General features: G+C 43.9%; 1 protein-coding gene across 6 annotated transcripts in view; it reads left to right on the top strand.

Annotated features, from left to right (window-relative positions):
• DOCK10 (dedicator of cytokinesis 10) overlaps window positions 1–23,948 on the top strand; it is a 431,686-nt gene that overhangs the window by 245,574 nt on the left and 162,164 nt on the right. For all 6 annotated transcript variants that reach the window (XM_056564788.1, XM_056564791.1, XM_056564789.1 and 3 more), the window contains exons 3-11: window positions 5,736–5,825; window positions 12,318–12,400; window positions 16,595–16,667; window positions 16,802–16,921; window positions 17,113–17,247; window positions 19,503–19,686; window positions 20,994–21,082; window positions 21,356–21,439; window positions 23,323–23,469. In XM_056564788.1, coding sequence (XP_056420763.1) covers window positions 5,736–5,825; window positions 12,318–12,400; window positions 16,595–16,667; window positions 16,802–16,921; window positions 17,113–17,247; window positions 19,503–19,686; window positions 20,994–21,082; window positions 21,356–21,439; window positions 23,323–23,469 — 1,005 coding nt within the window. The remainder of the gene's footprint in view (window positions 1–5,735; window positions 5,826–12,317; window positions 12,401–16,594; window positions 16,668–16,801; window positions 16,922–17,112; window positions 17,248–19,502; window positions 19,687–20,993; window positions 21,083–21,355; window positions 21,440–23,322; window positions 23,470–23,948) is intronic.

A 23,948-nucleotide genomic window follows, 5' to 3' on the forward strand; every position in this document is an offset into this window, starting at 1 on the left:
ACATCTAGGACAGGGATCCCCTGGGACAAAAAAAGACAATTTTTACCCTCCACCAATCTGCATAAAAAGGTTCAGGAAATTATAGAATAAACAAAAAGTGCTGTGTATGATATCCCACACCACCAACCCTACGCGTTTTGGTCTATCATTTAGAAAGCCCTCACCACGGGATATATATGGCTATGTAAATACAAAAATTAAGCTATAAAACAACACAGGTAACCACCAGTCAATTACTGGATCAGTCATCCTTATCATACAATATCTAGAAAGCAATGTACCAGCCCATGTAAACACTGGATGCCATTAGAGATAAAAAGTTATGCCATCCAGACCATCAGTAAGTCTGGTAAATGCGTCCAAGTCTGTTCTTCCTTTCTAGAGATTGTATGATAATCTCTGGAAAGGTGGTGGTCATCTGTGTTGTTTGATAGCTCACTTTCAGTATTTACACACCCCTATATATCCCCTGATGAGGTCTTGCTAAGTGCTAGACCAAAACACGTAGGGATGGTTGTGTGGGATACCATACACATACGCTTTTTGTTTATTCTCTAATACCTTTACCTTTTTTTGCAGACTGGTGAAGGGTACAACTTGGTCTTTCTGTCCCAAGGGATCCCAGTCCTGGACCTGTAATCTAGATCTCTGTTTGAGTTTTTCATACTTGGGTTGATAGAGACCCGTTATTTTTTTTTCTATTCCTGTCTATATCTAGCTTGGAAAAGTATGAGAAGATTTATCATCAGAGACAACATCTAAAAACATGGCTGATGGGGCTGTCAGCTGAAGGTCTGGTTCCCTCTGCGAGCAACAAAGCAAGCAGCTTATTTCGCAGGAGAAGCCCCTTCCAGCCAGACACGTGCCATGCGATTGTCACGATGCCGGCTGGCAGGAGGTGGATCCTCTGTGCCAGAGAGGGATAGGCGTGGACCGTGCTAGTGGACCGGTTCTAAGTCACTACAGGTTTTCACCAGAGCCCGCCGCAAAGCGGGATGGTCTTGCTGCGGCGGTAGTGACCAGGTCGTATCCACTAGCAACGGCTCAACCTCTCTGGCTGCTGAAGATAGGCGCGGTACAAGGGAGTAGACAGAAGCAAGGTCGGACGTAGCAGAAGGTCGGGGCAGGCAGCAAGGTTCGTAGTCAGGGTGGATAGCAGAAGTTCTGGTACACAGGCTTTGGACACACAAAACGCTTTCACTAGGCACAAGGGCAACAAGATCCGGCAAGGGAGTGCATGGGAGGAGGTCAGATATAGTCAGGGACCAGGTGGAAGCCAATTAAGCTAATTGGGCCAGGCACCAATCATTGGTGCACTGGCCCTTTAAGTCTCAGGGAGCAGGCGCGCGCGCGCCCTAGAGAGCGGAGCCGCGCGCGCCAGCACATGACAGCAGGGGACGGGAACGGGTAAGTGACCTGGGATGCGATTCGCGAGCGGGCGCGTCCCGCTGTGCGAATCGCATCCCCGACGGCCATGACAGTGCAGCGCTCCCGGTCAGCGGGACCGACCGGGGCGCTGCGGAGAGAGAGACGCCGTACGCGCTCCGGGGAGGAGCGGGGACCCGGAGCGCTAGGCGTAACAGTACCCCCCCCCCCTTAGGTCTCCCCTTCTCTTTGTCCGGTAACTGCCCCCCCTGGGATGAGGACACCGGGAAAGGATGGAGGGATTCCTCAACGGCAGGCAGTACAGCAGGAGTGGGAATGGGGAGGGAGGGCAGAGGGCGAGGCCTGGCACGGGGCAGTGTGACACCAGGACGAGGGCCACGAGGAGGCACCGAGGCTTGACTGGCTGGACTGGGAGGGGGGGAGAGGCACTTCTTAATCTCCCCTGAGGACCAATCCAGGGTTGGGGAATGGTGTTGAAGCCAGGGTAGTCCAAGGAGAATTTCAGAAGTGCAATTGGAGAGGACCAAAAACTCAATTTTCTCATGATGAGGTCCGATGCACATTAGGAGGGGCTCCGTGCGGAAACGCACGGTGCAATCCAACCTGGCTCCGTTGACCGCGGAAATGTGGAGTGGCTTGACAAGACGGGTCACCGGGATGTGGAATTTATTCACCAAGGACTCCCGAATAAAATTCCCAGAAGCACCAGAGTCCAGGCAGGCCACGGCTGAGAGGGAAGAGCTGGCTGAAGAAGAAATCCGTACAGGCACCGTGAGACGTGGAGAAGCCGACTTAGCATCAAGAGACGCCACACCCACGAGAGCTGGGTGCGAGCGTGCGTTTCCCAGACGTGGAGGACGGATAGGGCAATCCACCAAAAAATGTTCGGTACTGGCACAGTACAGACAAAGATTCTCTTCCTTACGGCGATTCCTCTCTTCCAGGGTCAGGCGAGACCGATCCACTTGCATGGCCTCCTCGGCGGGAGGCCTAGGCGCAGATTGCAATGGAGACTGTGGGAGAGGTGTCCAGAGATCTAAGTCTTTTTCCTGGCGGAGCTCTTGATGCCTCTCAGAAAAACGCATGTCAATGCGAGTGGCTAGATGAATGAGTTCATGCAGATTAGCAGGAGTATCTCGTGCGGCCAGAACATCTTTAATGTTGCTGGATAGGCCTTTTTTAAAGGTCGCGCAGAGGGCCTCATTATTCCAGGAAAGTTCAGAAGCAAGAGTACGGAATTGTATGGCGTACTCGCCAACGGAAGAATTACCCTGGACCAGGTTCAGCAGGGCAGTCTCAGCAGAAGAGGCTCGGGCAGGTTCCTCAAAGACACTTCGAATTTCCGAGAAGAAGGAGTGTACAGAGGCAGTGACGGGGTCATTGCGGTCCCAGAGCGGTGTGGCCCATGACAGGGCTTTTCCAGACAGAAGGCTGACTACGAAAGCCACCTTAGACCTTTCAGTAGGAAACTGGTCCGACATCATCTCCAAGTGCAGGGAACATTGCGAAAGAAAGCCACGGCAAAACTTAGAGTCCCCATTAAATTTGTCCGGCAAGGACAGGCGGAGGCTAGGAGTGGCCACTCGCTGCGGAAGGGGTGCAGGAGCTGGCGGAGGAGATGATTGCTGCAGAAGTTGCGACTGAAGTTGCTGCACAATGGTGGACACTTCCGACAGCTGGTGGGTTAGATGGGCGATCTGTCGGGATTGCTGGGCGACCACCGTGGTGATATCAGAGATATAAGGCAGAGGAACTTCAGCGGGATCCATGGCCGGATCTACTGTCACGATGCCGGCTGGCAGGAGGTGGATCCTCTGTGCCAGAGAGGGATAGGCGTGGACCGTGCTAGTGGACCGGTTCTAAGTCACTACAGGTTTTCACCAGAGCCCGCCGCAAAGCGGGATGGTCTTGCTGCGGCGGTAGTGACCAGGTCGTATCCACTAGCAACGGCTCAACCTCTCTGGCTGCTGAAGATAGGCGCGGTACAAGGGAGTAGACAGAAGCAAGGTCGGACGTAGCAGAAGGTCGGGGCAGGCAGCAAGGTTCGTAGTCAGGGTGGATAGCAGAAGTTCTGGTACACAGGCTTTGGACACACAAAACGCTTTCACTAGGCACAAGGGCAACAAGATCCGGCAAGGGAGTGCATGGGAGGAGGTCAGATATAGTCAGGGACCAGGTGGAAGCCAATTAAGCTAATTGGGCCAGGCACCAATCATTGGTGCACTGGCCCTTTAAGTCTCAGGGAGCTGGCGCGCGCGCGCCCTAGAGAGCGGAGCCGCGCGCGCCAGCACATGACAGCAGGGGACGGGAACGGGTAAGTGACCTGGGATGCGATTCGCGAGCGGGCGCGTCCCGCTGTGCGAATCGCATCCCCGACGGCCATGACAGTGCAGCGCTCCCGGTCAGCGGGACCGACCGGGGCGCTGCGGAGAGAGAGACGCCGTACGCGCTCCGGGGAGGAGCGGGGACCCGGAGCGCTAGGCGTAACAGCGATTGCCACATAATCATCCATGTAACGTTAGGATGGCTCAAGTCCACCATAACAAGACACCTTTCCATTCTAGCTCATAAAGGCTTATATATAGAGCATATGGACAGGGGTTTTATTCAAGAGACAACCCCTTGACGCAAAGTGCACCAGAATTATCTCTGAAATTGGAAAAGTAGAGTACTTGGTTTGTCTAAAAAAAAAGGCGTGTGATAAAAACTAGTCATATCTAATGTATAAAGTGTATCCCATTTATATAGCTAGTTGTGACCGTGTATTATTCTATGTGCGTTAATTCTTAAAGGAGTACTCCAGCGCAACATAACTTATCCCCTATGCAAAGGATAGGGGATAAGTTATAGATCGCGGGGGGTCCGAGTGCTGGGGCCCCCCGGAATCTCCTGGACGGGGCCGCGGCAGTCTGCAAGGAAGTGCAGTTTTGTCCCTAGCAGAAAGCCGCAGCAGACATGCCCCCTCCATGTATCTCTATGGGGTACATGGAGGGGGCGTGTCAGCACCGTGTCATGCGGGAACAGAACGCCCCCTTTCCAGCATACTGCTGCGGCCCCGTCCAGGAGATTGCTATGGCAATCTCCAGCTCTGCCATAGCGATGTATTGAGGGGGCGTGTCGGCCACCGCTTCGTGCGGTGGTCGACACCCGCCATCTGGTCAGTGAGCTGGGGCCCCGTACAGGAGATCGCGGGGGTCCCCAGCGGTCGGAACCCCCCGCGATCTGAAACTTATCCCCTATCCTTAGGATAGGAGATACATTTTTCAGCACTGGACTACCCCTTTAAGATCTGTCTCAGTGGTGGCCGGCTCATAGCATGATGCATCTTGCAACACTATGGATAAATCTCCTTCATTATCAGAGAATCCTGACCTTGTCCTATGAGCTACTTCCAGACACCATTTGACTTAATATTACTGCACTGAACATTATAGGAGAAAGAATGTGATATGGTTCTAAGTTAAAGGGGTTATCCAGCATAAGGTCATTTTAGTACGTACCTGGCAGGCAGTAATGGACATGCTTAGGAAAGATCTGCGCTTGTCTTGGGGCTAAATGGCTAAATGTTGTGAGATTACCATAACACTGTGGCTAGCTTTCTGTGAACTGGTATTTCCTGTTTGAGTTTTCTTCTTTGCCTACAAATCCCATAATTCCATTTTCCTCCCTCCCACACATCAGCCACCCCACCCATTGAAACATAAATGAGCTTCATCCATTCAAAAGACCTGTGGTTTTCAATCAGGGTGCCTACAGCTGTTGCATTAGTTGCAGATTGATCTCTCTCCCACCAAGCGATCCCTCCTCCCATTGAAGCAGACAGGCTCCCTGTCATCAGCTGACTAGTCAGGTCTCGGCCACATTGCAACCTGGGAAAAATCTGAGACAACAGTCATTTTGTATGCTGTTAAAAATAAATATTGAGGTGAAAATCACAGAAGAATTGTGAGAAAACAGTCACACACAGGAACAGACACTATATTATGAACTACACTAACTTTACAGCCCCTGTAGCATAGTCAAATGAAAAATAATTTCTGAAATACCCCTTTAAGCTACCTAATACAATTACTATACAATAGTATGTGCAGCTGCCATCAGCAAGAACAGTGATCTTCAAACTGTGCCCCTACCTCAGATGTTGCAAAACTACAACACCCAGCATGCCCGGACAGCCAATGGCTGTCCGGGCATACTTGGAGTTGTTTTTTTGCAACATCTGGAGGGCCACAGTTGGAGACCACTGAGCTAGAGGATCATATGCAGGAAGCTCAATGCACTGGTTGGGCGACCATGGTCTGTATTGTGCTATTAGAATTTTCCTCACTCTATTCGTTTTATATCAACAGGTGGAAACGATACCCCTTGGTATTGAAACCGTGTATTCTAGTGTACCCGAAGATGCTGAACAGAAAGCTGAACATTTATTGGTCAAAGAGGTACGGTTACATGGCTATATAAGATATACACCAAATAACTCAAAGGACTATACACCCCTGTTCTTCCATGTGCAAAATGTTTCGAGACATGCGAGTATAATGTGTGAAGACAAGTGGAGCCAAGGACATTTCCTTGGGCTCTTTTTATGCCAGTCATTAATAAGCCACAATGTATTAGTACAAACAGTTCTCTGAAAAGAATCCATGAGCCTCCACATTCTACATTTGCAGGTTAATACTAAGTTTGCATGTGAGAAAACCAATCTAATCTCACTTCTAGGAGACATTAGCATTGCTGTAGGGGCATCAGACCATCAGATCCTCTGAGGATAAAGCTTTAGAGCAGTGTTCTCCAACCTGCGGACCTCCAGATGTTTCAAAACTACAACTCCTAGCATGCCCGGACAGCCAACGGCTGTCCGGGCATGCTGGGAGTTGTAGTTTTGCAACATCTGGAGGTCCGCAGGTTGGAGACCACTGCTTTAGAGAGTTCCTTTCTCTGTAAAGAATCCTTGTGGATGTAATTGCAGGGCACAGGTGCCAACTGTTGCCCAGCTCCACTATCTGACCTATCCAGGGCCTAGAGCAGAGCTTTCCATAGATTACATTTCACACACTTTTTATACATGCATAGTTTATCACACACTCATTTTTTTTTACTAGCAAACGGGAGGTTAACCTAACATGTTAATAAGAGATGCAGCCATATACAGTACATAAATTGCAATAAGAAAATGTTTGTGGATATAATAATTATAATAATCATGAAAACATTTCATTCATATTTGCAAAAATACAAATGAAAGGTTTTAATAAAACATAGTGTCTCCCCATACATTTCACTAATACACTTCATGTATGTATGTATGTGTCCGTATGATTAACAGTATGTAAATATGTGCTACCTCCTGTGCCATTTTGTCACTCGATTCATCACACCCTGTGGCAATTCATCAGCCCCATATCACCCCTTGTGCCATTTCTTCACCCACCTTTATCGCCCGTGTGTCATTTCATCATCCATTCATCATCCCTTGTGCCATTTGTTCACCTACCTTCATCACCCTCTGTGCCATTTCATCATCCACTCATCATCCCTTGTGCCATTTGTTCACCCACCTTCATCACCCTCTGTGCCATTTCATCATCCACTCATCACCCCTTGGGCCATTTGTTCACCCACCTTTATCACCCTCTGTGCCATTTCATCATCCACTCATCATCCCTTGTGCCATTTGTTCACCCACCTTCATCACCCTCTGTGCCATTTCATCATCCACTCATCATCCCTTGTGCCATTTATTCACCCACCCTCATCACCCTCTGTGCCATTTCATCATCCACTCATCATCCCTTGTGCCATTTGTTCACCCACCCTCATCACCCTCTGTGCCATTTCATCATCCACTCATCATCCCTTTTGTCATTTGTCCACCCACCTTCATCACCCTCTGTGCCATTTCATCATCCACTCATCATCCCTTGTGCCATTTATTCACCCACCTTCATCACCCTCTGTGCCATTTCATCATCCACTCATCATCCCTTGTGCCATTTATTCACCCACCTTCATCACCCTCTGTGCCATTTCATCATCCACTCATCATTCCTTGTGCCATTTGTTCACCCACCCTCATCACCCTCTGTGCCATTTCATCATCCCTTCATCACCCCTTGTGCCATTTCTTCACCCTCCCCCCCTTCACTTCTCTACATCACCCCCTTTTCCTAACCCCCTTTGCCATTTTATGATCACACACATGGCCTCAAAACCTTGTGTCCCTCTTTATACCACTCCACGGCTCTACTCTTGGCCCAGTTGCAGGCTTGGCAGTTTCCAATAAGATCTGATGTCCTCCTGCTCTACTCTGTGAGACTGGCGTAGAAATCCCAGCAGCCACCACTGCTCACTTAATTAAAGTGGCAGTGGTGCCGGCTGGTAGTTTAAGATCAGACAATACAGGCAGGGGCCACTTAAGAACAATGGGGGGGATTTATAAAAACCTGTCCTGGGAAAGAGTGAAGATGCCCATAGCAACCAATCAGATAGCTTCTTTCATTTAAAAAAAAAAAAGGCCTGTTAAATATGAAGAAAGTGATCTGGTTGGATGGGCAACTACACCACTCTTTCTCTGCACAGGTTTTGATAAATCTACCCCTATGACCTACAGCTTCATCTGTGGCCAAACAGAGCAGTCCTGCGACACACCGGCAGACTTTTGCCGGCACACAGTTTGGAAAGCTTTGGCCTAGAGCCTCCATTGCCTGACTCCTCTATTGGGCTCTATTGGAACATTTAAAAAGAGAAGAACGTTCTGACCCTTTTTTTTCTGACCCTGTCTAATTTAACCTAATCTGAATTAGATTATTCCTCATTCCCTGGTGTGGCCAGAACAGTATCTTCAGCTCTGCTGCATGCACTCTATTTTCCCAGTAATATTACTCCCTTCAGCAAGATCTAAGGGATCACAGAAATAAACTCAAAGTGAGAGCAGAAAAATAGCAATGGCTGGTTATTGTGGGCAGGCCATATAAATGTGTTTACATCAACAAAGTGAACATTGGCAGACAAAAAGGACAGATGCAATCCATCTAAAATATCATCAGTAGCAGATCATAAAATCAACATTATTAAAACAAACCACAAAGTCAAAGCAGACAAAGGCTACTTGACATGAACAATACCGTGTAAAGCATTAGCTAATGCTGCCCTGCTGTTATAATATCCGTGTTGTTTACCTGTAATCACATTATAACTTATCTCTGGGAGAAGGGTCAGCGACAAAGTGACAAATCTCTGCAATGTTATCTCTCAGAAAGTGGTGTAATCTGTGCAAAAATGCTGCATAAAGTGGTTGAAACGCTGCTAAATACAGATAAGCAAGTATACTTTACATATAAGAAGAATCTGATAGCTTGTACCACGTGAATTATTTGGCTCTCTGATGTGAGGTTCAAATGTAGGTAGCTGACTGCAAAGATTGAGAAGTTAGGCATTTTGTGAGTTAAAGGGATCTGTCAGCTGTATACCATGCTCAAAGTTTGTATATATGGGCAGATAAAACTGATAGCTGTCTCTTAGCTGCAAAGTTAGAACATGATTTTTTTCCATCTATGCTCAAAGGGGTACTCCCCTGGAAAACATTTTTTGCAAATCAACTGGTGCCAGAAAGTTAAACCGATTTGTAAATTACTTCTATTTAAAAATCTTAATCCTTCCAGTACTTATCACCTGCTGTATGCTTCACAGGAAGTTATTTTCTTTCTGAATTCTCTTTCTGTCCGACCACAGTGCTCTCTGCTGACACCTCTGTCCATTTTAGGAACTGTCCGTAGCAGGATAGGTTTGCTATGGGGATTTGCTTCTGCTCTGGACAGTTCCTAAAATGGCAGAGGTGTCAGCAGAGAGCACTGTGGTCGACAGAAAAGAAATTCAAAAATAAAAGAACTTCCTCTGGAACATACAGCAGCTGATAAGTACTGGAAGGGATAAGATTTTTATGTAGAAGTAATTTACAAATCTGTTTAACTTTCTGGCACCAGTTGATTTAAAAAAAATGTTTTCCATAGGAGTATGCCTTTAAGGGGTCATGCTGATCTACAGCATGCACACCTCCTCCCTCCCCCACCCATCCCTGTTCTGCATGATTAAGGTAAAAGTGCTGGAGGCCAAATCCTGTACATTAATCAAGAAGGGCAAGCAGGGATTGGGGAGGAAGGACTCGGTCCTTCTTCAGCTCAGCATATCCTCTTGAGCTTGGAAGGAAAACATGATTTTATAACTTTGCAAACAGCCATCAGCTAAGAGACAGGCATCTTTTATTGTATAGTTAGATGATAAATGCTAAGACTGCCCCAACCTTAGCAGGATTTAGACATCTTTTCTTATACCTCCCAGGTACAGTGCACTTATTAGCTAGATGATCAGTCGGTTATTTTAGAATTCAGTCAAAGAAGAATAAAAGCGCAGCAGCACTCGTCTGGTCCAACTTGTATTTTTTCTTGTCTGATAGCAGGTATATCGCTCAGGCAACAATTGTTTGGCTAATTACATAGCTTTTTCACAGCCTCACCTAATCTCTGGTTTCCACCCTTTAAATACTTTTTACTAGGATAACTTTATTAACAAATGTACAAACATACATCACATAATCGACATAATGTCATAAAAACCACCATTAAATATAAAAAAATCATGTAAGTGGAAGAACAATAAAGCACTGTATAACATAATAAGAAAGTACCACTGAAAAATCTATGTCACTCCTCTTGTTCAAGCCCAAAGAGCCGAGAGCTTGTGTTCTCAATATAGGTTCAGTTTCTTTCTGTAGCAATTCTTGATGGAGATCGCAATTTTAACTAAATGTCATTACTCGCATCAGACATAAGGAACGCATACAATACAAATCTCCCCCATGCATCTCATACATATATGTCATTATTCTGAGCCCACACCTGTTTACAAAGAGGGCACATGTTCTCCAAACCTCTTAAACAATAGTCTTGCAGATATAAAATCAGATATTACAGTATAAAGCAGAAAAGCAGGCTAGCCCAATTTGACATATAAAGACACCAATGACTGGCTGCAGAAATGGCAACTACCAAACCTATGGTTGCCTTTGCAGTTGGTATTTGTAGGCATCTCGTCCACACAGAATTAGCAGGGCTTTTTAAAGGGGTACTCTGGAGGAAAAAAAAAAATCATCAACTAATGCAAGAGAATTATACAGATTTGTAAATTACTTCTATTTAAAAAAATCTTCAGCCTTCTAGTACTTATCAGCTGCTGTATACTACAGAGGAAGTTGTGCAGTTTCTTCCAGTCTAAGCACCGTGCTCTCTGTTGCCACCTCTGTCCGTGTCAGGAACTGTCCAGATCAATTGTATGAAAAAAAAAAACTGAATGGGGCTCCCTAGCCCAATAAACATATTAAATAAGGATAATAACGCTCACCTTTGGGTGTTGGGCTCAGAGCTCAACACCTATTAGCACGTTTAGAAATGCCAAGTAGTTGGACCTGAGGAAGAAATTGGTAGACTTTTTTAAATGCGCTGTCCGATAAAATTAATACACAGTTTATTTATTTTATCTGGGCCTGTGTCTTTGCACATCCACAATACAGGCACGACCAATCCCGTCTTTTACAGGCGGATCCCATTGGATGCTTCTCTTCAGATAATATCCTGAAGAGGAGCAAACCCCTATAGCAAACATCTCTGCTCCAGAAAGTCCCTGACACGGACAGAGGTGACAGCAGGCCCTAGATGCTTAGGGTCTATTTATTGGCAGTGGATAGATCAGTGTTTCCGAACCAGTGTGCCTCCAGTTGTTGCAAAACTATGACTCCCAGAGCATGCCAAAGGCTGTCCGAGCATGCTGAAAGTTGTAATTTTTCAACAGCTGAAGGCACACTGGTTGAGAAACACTGGGATGAATTGTTGCATGTTAGTCAGCACTTTATTTAGCCATGTTACATGTCTTAAAGGGGTACTCTGGCGCTAAGACATCTTATCCCCTATCCAAAGGACCCCTGTCATCTTGCACACAGCACCCCGTTATAATCAGTCCCCCGAAGCATGTTCGCTCCGGGTCTGATTACTGGCGATCACAGGGGCCGTAGAATTGTGATGTCACGGCCCCACCCCCGTGTGACATCACACTCCGCCCCCTCAATGCAAGCCTATGGGAGGGGGCGTGACAGGGGCCAGAGCATTGTAAAGCCATGGCCCCGCCCCCGTGTGACATCACGCTCCGCCCCCTCAATGCAAGCCTATGGGAGGGGGCGTGACAGGGGCCAGAGCATTGTAAAGTCATGGCCCCGCCCCTGTGTGACGTCACGCTCCGCCCCCTCAATGCAAGTCTATGGGAGGGGGTGTGACAGCTGTCACGCCCCCTTCCATAGGCTTGCATTGAGGGGGCAGAGTGTGACGTCACACGGGGGCAGGGCCGTGATGTCAAAATGCTCCGGCTCCCGTGATCGCAGGTAATCAGACCCGGACATGCTCCGAACATGCTCTGAGGACTGAATACAACGGGGTGCTGCGTGCAAGATCACAGGGGTCCCCAGCGGCGGGGCCCCCGCGATCAGGCATCTTATCCCCCATCCTTTGGATAGGGGATAAGATGTCTTAGCGCCAGAGTACCCTTTTAAGTCGTCATTCACAAACTATGGTGCAGGGAAATCCATTATTTTTTTGAAAACCGCAACAATTGGAGCAAAAAGTGTGCTGTTCCCGCTGTGTCTAGGTGACAGGTGTAGGTTTTTCCAGGTACTCTTAAATATTCTATCAATAATCCGCAGCCGACAGGGATTAGTGCTTCATCATGTGTTTGGTTGTACTGGAAAGACGCACTTTGACTGGAAAGGATGATTATCCTCTGGCGGCACTAATCACTGCAATCCCAGCAATGGAAATATGTCATGAGATTCTTTCAGCTTGTTTCTCTGTCATGAATGTTATTAGGACTAATGATATTTATTTTCCCAGGCCTGCAAATATTATAACTCCCACTGGCATGTAGTCCATTTCAAGTATGAACAATACTCCGGAGACTTCCGTCAGCTGCTTCAGTAAGAAATGCTTCATTGTAAAATATATCTCTGATAATAATGTGTGTGAATGGTATAAGATTTAGATGTTGTGCTGTCATTATTACCTTAGGAATGTTCGCCCCCTCAGTCACCGCCATCTTTATTTGTCCCAATACCGAGAAGCGTATTTTTTTTTTTAGCAGTGAGTAACTTTTGGAGGACTTTAGATAAAGCCATTGAGCATCAATAGGTGCCCTGAAAAAAAATTAATTTAGGAAATTTGGGGACCCCTATAGGTGTTTTTGTTCTAGTTCATAATATCCTGCTAAACCAAGCTGTTTTAAAGGGGTTATCCACCATAAGGGGATTTTAGTGGTACGCACCTACCAGAACTGGGTATTTCCTGTGGAATTTCATTCTCTAAACTACACATCCCATAGTTCCATGCTTGTAAGTTTGAGGTCACTTTCCTCCCTCTCACACATCAGCCACCTCACCCATTGAAACACACCTGTGATCCCTTCAATGCAATAGACCAGTGTTTCCTAATCAGGGTGCCTACAAATGTGTGCAAAATTAACTCTCTCCTACCCAGCAGTCGCTCCACCCATTGAAGCAGGACTGGCTCCCTCTGATCAGCTGACTAGTGATGTCAGGTCTCAACACACTGCAACCTGGGAAATCCTGAGACCTGATTTATTTTGTATACTGTTAAAAATAAATATTGGGGCGCAAATCACATAGGAATTGTGAGATAACCGTCACACACACGTACAGACACTATATTATGAACTACACTAACTTTACAGCCCCTGTAGCATAGTCAAATAAAAAAAAAAAAGATCTTGGAATACCCCTTTAACAGTTTGGAACAAAGTAGAATGTGTTAAAGTGTTTACAATATCATATAAGAATACATCTCTTCTGTATAGTATCATTGGTATCTTCTCATCATTTTTACCGAAGAGACAAAGAGATTTTCTTTAGTGATACTTCTTGCACTACATTCCCCCCCCCCCCCCCCCCAAAGAAAGTGTGCATGTGTTTTTTAGTGTGTAGTTTTTTTCATCTGTGTTTTTCCCTTTATAAGTCATATTATTCTTTGAGCGTGGGATTCAAGGATTTCGTTTTAAGAGTGGGAAGGATAAATGCCAGAAGAAAAATGCTCACACACAATTGCATGTTTGTTATAACTTATAGAGGTCTACGGGAGAAAAAAATGTCACAAAGTGTTTTTTTTATAAAAAAATAAATAAAATAAAAAAGATCATGCAGCCACTTTAAAAAACCGTCAACGGCCCATAAAGTGCTACTGAAGGGAGAGATAAAAACGCTAAATAAAAATGCCATGTTGGTTATACAGTGATCCCTCAACTTACAATGGCCTCAACATACAATAGTTTCAACATACAATCGTCTTTTCTGGACCATTGTAAGTTGAAACCAGACTCAACATACAATACTACAGACAGTCCAGATCTGTGAAACGTGTCAACGGCTGGAAGAACTGACCAAGTAGAATGGGCATTCACTGGTAAAACCCCTGTATTACTGAAGCGCATGCACTGACTGGTGTCTGGTAGCACCTCCCTACAGTACAGGGAGGTATTACATATTCTGTACTCTTTACCTGTACCAGGGTTACCTGCTCCTTTGGACACCAGGTGAAGGTGACTCCATGTTACTTTTTTAGGACACTGTGTGTACTGTACAGGACCCTGAAGAAGCTCCTGTCATCTACGTAGACCAGTGTTTCCCAAGCAGGGTTCCCCCAGCTGTTGCAAAACTACAACTCCCAGCATGCTGGGAGTTGTAGTTTTGCAACAGCTGGAGGCTCCCTGCTTGGGAAACACTGACATAGACAGTGATTACAGCTCACAGCAGATCTTTCTTACTTTTATATATAAGGATTTGCTTTATCTATATTAGTTATCTACTTATTTTTCTATAATCCTGACTTTTTCCTATTTTTTGGATGACATTTTGGTGCCTTTAGAACCAATTACCAGGTATCCGTAGAGTTATGGTCTCAACATACAATGGTTTCAACATACAATGGTCGTCCTGGAACCAATTAATATTGTAACTTGAGGGATCACTGTACTGTGTGTGAATCTACAGAGCAGAGCAGTTTGGCACAATCATATGATATCTTACAAATGTTTTAGTTTAGTCAGGTACTTGCATAGTATTTGGGTTCTTTTTCTGTGACAAGGCCATAAACATTATGCAACTTTGCTGCTCTGTACATGCAGATTGCTCTTGTTTTTCATCGGTGTTAAGTACATACAATGTAATGTTGGAGGCATCATTCCAAGTCCATTTACATCTGTGACACAGGTTGTGTGCTATAACAAATAAGTAGTAGTCATTTTGGTGCTGCCCTGCACATGAGATTGAGGACACCGTATATTACTTCCATTCCCAGCACATTAGTAAGTAATATTTTCTATTTCCCAGTCTTTAGGTTGGTCAAAGGCAGGACTGATAAACCTATGATGGAGGGTCAGCATGCAGAGAGGTTTAGTGCAGTATTTTACCACATTTATCCAATGTGTGTACATGCAGTTCTATATCACTAATCTTTAAGACAAGCATCGTTTACTGAGTATTTTTACTTATCCCTTGTCTTGAAAACCAAGACAGAGAATACCATTAAAGCATCCACCCACATTAGGCAGAGGTTGGCGGAACACACCATTTTAGCTGGCCTCCACACGACAAATGCTCTCTCCCAAAAAATGACATCAGGGGAGGGAAGGATTGGTCCTGTTGAGGTCCCCATACACATTAAGGAAAAGTTATCTAAGCCAGACTTTAGCAGTACCATCCAACTCTAGAGTGTAGTCAACTAACTCTCCCAGCAGATAAGAAGGATTGAGCAAGTTGGCCGATAGTTATGAAAATAGCGCGGTCACGGTCTTTGGATTTCAGCTACCCAACCCATATGTTTTCGGGGAAATAGGCTGCCTGGCAGTGGCTTATTTCCCTTCTCCTCATTCAGAACACATGAGCGTTTCGCCAAGATAAACATTTATATGTATAGGAGGATCATGTTTGGCCGACAGCTATTGACTACTTTTATGTACCTTTAGAGATACCAAGAGTAGGGAAATATTTGTCTTTTTTATATCTAAACTAATAACTAAGTAATATTTATTGGGTTTTAAATGTCATGAACAGGGGGTGGCAGGGAGTAGTGAGCCCTAAGCTGTCCCTAAAAGCCACTCTCCCTGCCTACTTTCCCATCTACCCTAAACGATGGACCGAAAAGTGTGCGCTGGTCCCTTCCTGTGCTAAAGTGCATGGGTGTCAAAGTCAACAAAACAAACGGAACTATACAAAGTGGGAAATAAGTCAGGAACATAACAAGAATATAATAACAAACAAACAGATATATAAATACAAATAAGGCAGAATATAGCATACTAACAGGTCAGGATATCAAGAGCACTATTCACACTGGACACAGAACCAAAAACACACTAGACAGCGCACTCCAATCATGGAGGGACATCAATGCCAAAGCCAAATAGGCTTGTAACTACCGGGTGCGTTCCATCGAGTGATCAGGATCCTAGCCTAGGAGGAAAGAAAAATCCTAAATACAAGCAAACATGGGTACAAACACAAGACTACTCACTCCTAGATAGACAGATTAGCCCAAGGCTCAGAACAGGATTCTATCTTTGGAGATCCAGGATAAAAAAAAGGTCAAAACAGGACTGACAAAACGCACAGTGTGAATACGGACTAAGGAAAACAAAGCAAATACAGAACAAACAATACAAGAATACTAAGACCCGACAAAGTTCTTAAACAAGGCAAGCTAAAATCTATGTATCAAAGAGGACAGATACCATGGTTAAAACTCAGGAAATGTGCTCAGACAGACAAAAGCTAAGGTGCATCATAAACAATACATGGTCAGAGTACAGGTCTAATAACCAGCCTAGAACAGCACCTGAAGAGGCCTTATATATCCTGCCAGTGCTGAAGTCAGGAAGGTTAACTCTTCCCATCCCAGGGAGAATTAACACAGAAACTGTTCAGACATAAACCTAACAGAAAATATAAAATTCAGAAAAACTGACATTACATTGAAAGTGTAGAAAACACATCAAAACAAAACAAGGTGTTGTTATGTCACAACTTCTAATATATAATAAAGAGCAGATACAGTACCTAAACTAATAACATGATAAAATATTTTTTTTATTTTTTTTTGCACAGAAATGAATCTAAGAATGAAAAGCTTCCTTCACATTCCTTTGAAATTGACCATGAAGAAGCCGACAAGGATGAAGTAAGGCATCCAGATAGCTGAAAAGGCAAAATCCTGTTCTAGATATATAACCAGCTCGTGAAAAAACAGTGTGCTGCAAATATGCGCTGATCCAGGGTTCCGTAAAAAATGTATGTTCCTGTTATCTCATTCAGGATACAACGTCCCTGTCGTCTTCGAAAGGAGGTGGAGGAGGAGGGTCAGGAGTTTTCAAATCTGGCTGGCTGTATAAAGGGAATTTTAATAACACTGTGAACAATAGCATTACTGTACGGGTAAGTAGACAGCATTACTATGTCTTTGTATAAGCAGAGCTGACGGCCCCCTCAGTTTGAGGATAGCTGTATATCATTACGTAGAATGCATGTGTTCATTTGTAGAATCAACACTTTGTTTCTAGAGGAATCTGTAGTAGAAATCTTCTACTCTCTAAATATTTCGTTTTTGTCTCCATCTTTTTTTTCAGTCCTTTAAAAAACGTTTCTTCCAGTTGACTCAGCTCTCTGATAACTCTTACATTATGAATTTTTACAAAGACGAAAAAATCTCCAAGGAACCGAAAGGCTGCATATTCTTAGACTCTTGTACAGGCGTTATCCAGGTTAGTGATAGATAAGCTTCCATTCCTGGTGGTGTGGGAATATCCTTATAACTAATGTATAAATAGGAGCTTCATAAACATTATTTGGGCCTTTTGCTGGTTGGAAATTGATTGAGCAATTAGCATTTTACATTTTTTATACCATCTCCACAGACTTTCACTTATTCCGCTGTTAATGAATAACACATCAATAAAACATTTACTATTTTACAGCAGCTTTACTGTTGGCAGTGCTTACATCTTACAGATCAACATTTAGCAGGTGGCTTATAGATATTATAAAACTAATTGAAAGTTAACATTTATTGAGTTTTGCAGCTATAATTGTTACTTATAACAGCATCAAGATATACATTTGCTGGCCAGTTTATTAGATACACCCGTTCAATTGCTTGTTAACACAAATTGCTAATAAGCCAATCATATGGCAGTAACTTAATGTATTTAGGCATGTAGAAGTGGTCAAGACAACTTGCTGAGGCTTAAACTAAGCATCAGAAGGAGAAGAAAGGGGATGTAAGTGACTTTGAACATAGCATGGTTGTCCTTGCTAGATAGGCTGATCTACTGGGATTGTCACGCACAACCATCTCTAGGGTTTATTGAGAAGGGTCAGAAAACAAAAAAATATCCAGTGAGCGGCAGTTGTTTGGATGAAAATGCTGCGTTGATTCAAAAAGCTACAAGGTGCAACTGAAAAGTTGTAGTGTACCACCGAAATGTTATATGTAACTATTAAGCCTTGTAGATGTCAGAGGAGGATGGGCAGACTGGATCAAGATGATAGAAAGGCAACAATAACAAAAATGACCACTCATTGCCACCAAGGTATGCAGAATACTATCTCTGAATGCACAACATGTAGAATCTTGAAGCAGATGGGCTACAGCAGCTACTCTTATCACCTAAGAACAGGAAACTAAGGCTACAGTTGGCACATGCTCACAAAAATTAGACAATGAATGACTGGAAATATGCTGCCTGGTCAAATGAGTCTTGATTTCAGCTACTACATTCAGAGTCAGGATTTGGTGTAAGCAACATAAAAGCATGAATCCATCCTGCCTTGTATTAACAGTTTAGGCTGGGGCTGGTGGTGGTATAATGTAAGAGGACATTTTCTTGGCACACTTTGGTCCTTTTAGGTGAAATTGAGCATTGTTTAAATGCATCAGCCTACCCGAGTATTTTTTCTGACCATGTCCATTCCTTTACGATCAGAGTGTACCCATTTTTACAGGGTATAGAATCATAGGTCAGTAACATAATGCACAGCACATGTGTGGCCAGCATTGATGACGTAGTTAAGCTGATTAGTCCTTACATTTGCATCTTTGTATTGGGTGACTGTCACGATCACACCCTATCGGTCCAGCTACGACGCTAGAGAGAGTGTGATGGTGCAAGGGTTAAAGCCGCCAGACCTCTGGGTATCCACTACTAGTCCCAGCAAGTCACCAAATTAACCCTTAGATAAACATGTTTCCACCAGAGCTGCCTTCAGAAAGGTGAGCTCCTACATTTAGAGATCAAAGACCAGAGCTGATTAATTAAACATTTAATCTGATAAAATGTATCACAGTGCTGACTATATAAAAATACAGAAACAAATGACATACAGTTACAAAAATATATAAAAGAGTTTTGCAAGACAAGTTCAGAAAACAAAAGATGAAGTTCTTACAGCATGATGATATCGCAGCCCATGAGAGTGAGTTCCAGCTGTTCTTAGGATGGTCTTGTCAGCTTGTTGCACAGCATTGAACACCCTGAGTCTAGCATTGTTAAAATATTATATATCTGCCTTTTCGGAAGGGAGACTCCATTCCCCCCTCCCCTCTGATCCCACCAGGGGGTCTTCTCTCTTCCTGGCCCCTTATCTGTTTGATTATATGATGGGACCAGAGTGCATGACTTCAAAAAAGCCTTTGACTTCAAAGGAGATGTAAACAAACAGCCAGACCCCCAATGAAATACAATACACAAACCCACAGTCTGAATGACCTCTCACCCATGGCTTGGATAATACATCACACAGTTATAATTATAATACACATATAGGATTTTAATAATCAGGCCTTAGGCCTGACAGTGACCATCCAGTATTGTCCTCAATTGTGGATTTTTCATAAAATATTGGTTTCTTAGATAGAGGTCAAAAATGCAACATTCCTAAATGAGAAGGAAGCCTTGCAGTCTATCTAGATGATATCTAATTTGAGTATGGATTGTTTTTCCCTTTCTGTTTGTATCAGAATAAACAGCTTAGGAAGCATGCCTTCGAGCTGAAAATGAATGATCTGACATACTTTGTGCTGGCAGCTGAAACGGAGCAAGATATGGATGACTGGATATCTACACTCAACAAAATCTTACAAATAAATCCTGAAGGAACAATTCCAGAGAGGAAAAGTGTGGATTTATCTGATCACAAACTCGGTACAAGTAATATTCTTACTCAGTCTAATTCTTTCCAGTGACAGGAATCTATGTTATACGGCTCATTTGCCAGTGTCACTTTGTTTTATGGTAATTGAATTCTCATAGCAATATGTCAATAAGAAGAGAAGTGTGTCAGGCAGGATTCACAGTAGTCCTATAGATGGGCTCATTCTTTTACTTCTAGTTTCCACAGAGAGAGATAAAGATAGATTGGCCGAGACATAGCGAGAAGTGACGTAACTATAAGGGATCCAGAGGTAGCAGTCTCTAAGGGGTCCTGGCCCTGGTGTCTAAGGGGGCCCAAGGCACATCTGCCTCATAAAAAAATACCAGTATAATAAATGGCGCACAGTAGACACGGGGCCCTGTTAGAGATTTTGCATTGGGGCCCTAAAGTGACAAATTATTCCTATGATAGAAAGAGATGGGTATAGACAGATACATTAATTACTATTATACTTTAAGGGCTTTTACAACCATTTTTATTGCTTTGATTTATTTACAAATTTGCATATAGTCTTAATTAAACATCTGCTGTTTTGTGTCTTCAGTTCCTATGCAGACATATGTGTCTCCATTGACTAGTCTAGTTGTCCGTTGTTGAATTCTACTTTTGTATTCCATCCCATACTTCTTGCTTATCTTCCCTATATAATAGTAGTATAAGTAGGGAAGAGATGGATGGTAGCATAAAGAGTAATCTGTAATCATGTAGACACATAAATCTGCATAGGATCTGTAGCATGGCAAAATGACAGGATATTTTTTTATAAAGGCTATTTCTACAGTTTCAAATTTTTCATTTTACATGCAACGGTACATTCAAAAGCAATTTTTTTTTACAAAGGGGGACATATGCTTTTTTACTTCTGATATACTTGGTCCAAGCCTGACTATTCTAAGGCTCGGCCTGTGTCTTTGCGCAGGGTGCAATACTAGTAATTTTTGAGGGGGGCAGCAATTTTGTGTACACCCACTGCTTGCATATAATTCAACACTATATTACCAAACCTATGGAAAAACTGTTGCACAGGATAATTTATTTTACTGGGCAATGTTATTTATATTTTCTGGGCACCACATGGTACATCATATGGGTAAGTTCAACCACCAACCAATCTACTGTTGGGAAATCTATGTTGTTTTCTGTTTTACCTCTGCCTTCTTAGCTAATGCCAAAATGCTGTCGATATTAGAATAACATTTGTAAAAATACATATTATAATACTGAACTAACTTTTATTAGCCTGTTACGCCAATAACATGAGAATTTAGACTGCATTTACTATATGCTTTTTATTCAGAGGACCCGGGAGACTCTCTACTAAACTATGAATCGTCACATGAAGAAGCTGATTGTGTAGACAACTCCCAGCATCCAGATCTAGCTAAGGTAAGGTCAACATGTCATTTGTAATACCTAAAAGGAGTATTCCTGATTTTGATAGTTGAAGACCTCAGAATGGCATGAAAATAGAGACACTGGGGACTAGCACCATTAGAACAGCATGGGTGGGGGATCAGAGGCAGGTGAGTACAGGTAGTTACTTTTTAATTCCATCCTGAGGTCTTCAGAGTATAAAATTAATTATCTAGAATACACGGTTAAATACATTAAAAGAGTATTCTGTTCTTATATTATACTGAATCTTCTCTTGGTTTTTAGTACCTTTCAGAAACTGATGAATCTATAAGAATGAATAGAAACGTGGAGAGGCACAATCTGTTTTCCTTAGACCCTGATCTGTGTGTAAGTAACTAAACCCTACATATCACTAGTTTGAAGGGAATCTGTCGTATGTTAGGGTATAAACGCAAACTGTACGTTTTCTACAGCTAAAACCTCCGTTTTATTTGTCTATTTAAGTGTCAGAAAGGCCGACAAAGTTTTTCAGGTGCCAAAGCCTGGCATGCCTCCTTCCTTTTCCTCAACTCCTAGCCCCTCAGTGATTGACATACAGTCAAGTAGATGAGTCAAGGAGGGATTGGGAGCTGAAGGCGAACAAGGAGGTGTGACAGGCTGTAACACTTTAGCTGCTTGACTCCGCCTCCTTGACACTTGGGTGAAATATTAAAAAGGCAATTTTATAACTTTGACAACCACCAGTTTTATTTTATGCCTTAAAGGGGTACTTCGGTGAAAAACTTATATATATATTTTTTTTAATCAACTGATTTAAAGTTAAACAGATTTGTAAATTACTTCTATTAAAAAATCTTAATCCTTCCAGTACTTATTAGCGGCTGTATACTACAAAGGAAATTCTTTTCTTTTTGGATTTCTTTTCGGTCACGACCACAGTGCTCTCTGCTGACATCTCTGACGCCACTGCCTCAATTTAAAATTCATCTTCTGTGACTCCACATCCCAGTAATGTAGAGTCACCGGTCACTTACCGTATTTTTTGCCATATAAGACGCACTTTTTCTTCCCCAAAACTGGGGGGGAAAAGTTGGTGCGTCTTATACGGCAAATACACATTAAAACCCTGTCCTATCGCGGCGGTCCCTATGGCCATCAACGGCCGGGACCCGCGTCTAATACAGGACATCACCGATCGCGGTGATGCCCTGTATTAACCCTTCAGACGCGGCGATCAAAGCTGACCGCCGCATCTGAAGCGGAAGTGACACTAACCCGGCTGCTCAGTCGGGCTGTTCGGGACCGCCGCGGTGAAATCGCAGCGTCCTGAACAGCTTACAGGACACTGGGAGGGACCTTACCTGCCTCCTCGGTGCCTGCTCCATGCCGGGATCCCCTGCATCTCCTTCGTCATCATCATGTCGTCACGCACGCCGTCCCATCATCCAATAGGAGCGGCGTGCATATCGGCGATGGAGAACGAGGATACCGGGCAGCAGAGATGTGCCGGAGCGACGGGGATGCGGCGACAGCGATGGAGGGCGACAACCAGGGCAGCGGTGACGGGTCCGGAGCGGCGGGGACACGTGAATATTGCCTCCTACCAGTGGTCTTCAACCTGCGGACCTCCATATGTTGCAAAACTACAACTCCTGGCATGCCCGGACAGCCAACGGCTGTACGGGCATGCTGGGAGTTGTAGTTTTGCAACATCTGGTGGTCCGCAAGTTGAAGGTTCAGAATCTTTTTTTTCTAGATTTTCATCCTTTAAAATTGGGTGCGTCTTATATGCCGGAGCGTCTTATACGGCGAAAAACACGGAAAGTGCTCCGCTCTGTAGCTGGAGCGCGTGCACTAATGAACTATACAGCTCCTCTAAGGTCGTAATGACGTGAGAGCTGTGCTTGCTGACAGCACTCTACTAATCTAGCGGTGCACATGCAGCAGGGGCGGTCAGTCGGTGGGACCCTGCCTCCTGCGTGAGGAGTGAATTGAGCAGCTGAATTTTCAAAGGCCATATCAGGGGAACAACTTTTTCCGAATTTAGTAAGTGACCCCTCTTTGGACTTCTGGTCACCCACATTATAACCCAGTGTATTGGGTTTAGTGTGGGAGATCAGTGTGATAGTTTTCCTTTCATGCAGTTATTGAAATAAAACGATTTACTCAATGGTAGCATGCTATGCAAGAACATACATAACAGTGACACGTGTCAAGAGGGACTGAAGCCTTTGTCTTTCTCGTTAATCTCTTTGTGTTATTATTTTAAGGTAACAAAGCTGCAGAATTCAGCAAGCGACTCTGTGATCAAACCATTCGAGGAAAAGACAACTAAGAGGATTATGATATCTTGTAAATCTCTAAGTCTGAATCTTCAGGCCTGCATCAAAGAGAATGAGAGTGAACCAGTAACCAACGTATGTGAGAGGATTTTTCTCTATTAATAGAAAAAGATAGGATATCATGTTATATGGACATGACGGAACATCAAGATGATGGAAAATCTAAAATGCTATTAGTACAACCAGTATTCCTTTCATTTGTTTACTCTAGAAGCCAAAGAGTCAAAACAAAAAGACATTTCTGTGATTTAAAATCTGTTTTACACAACTATATGTGTCTGTTAGAGATGAGCAAACTTACAGTAAATTCGATTCGTCACGAACTTCTCGGCTCGGCAGTTGATAACTTTTCCTGCATAAATTAGTTCAGCTTTCAGGTGCTCCCGTGGGCTGGAAAAGGTGGATACAGTCCTAGGAGACTCTTTCCTAGGAATGTATCCACCTTTTCCAGCCCACCGGAGCACCTGAAGGCTGAACTAATTTACGCTGGATAAGTCATCAACTGCCGAGCCGAGAAGTTCGTGACAAATCGAATTTACTGTAAGTTCGCTCAT

The sequence above is a fragment of the Hyla sarda genome, chromosome 3 (genome assembly GCF_029499605.1).
Source record: "Hyla sarda isolate aHylSar1 chromosome 3, aHylSar1.hap1, whole genome shotgun sequence".
NCBI lineage: Eukaryota > Metazoa > Chordata > Amphibia > Anura > Hylidae > Hyla > Hyla sarda.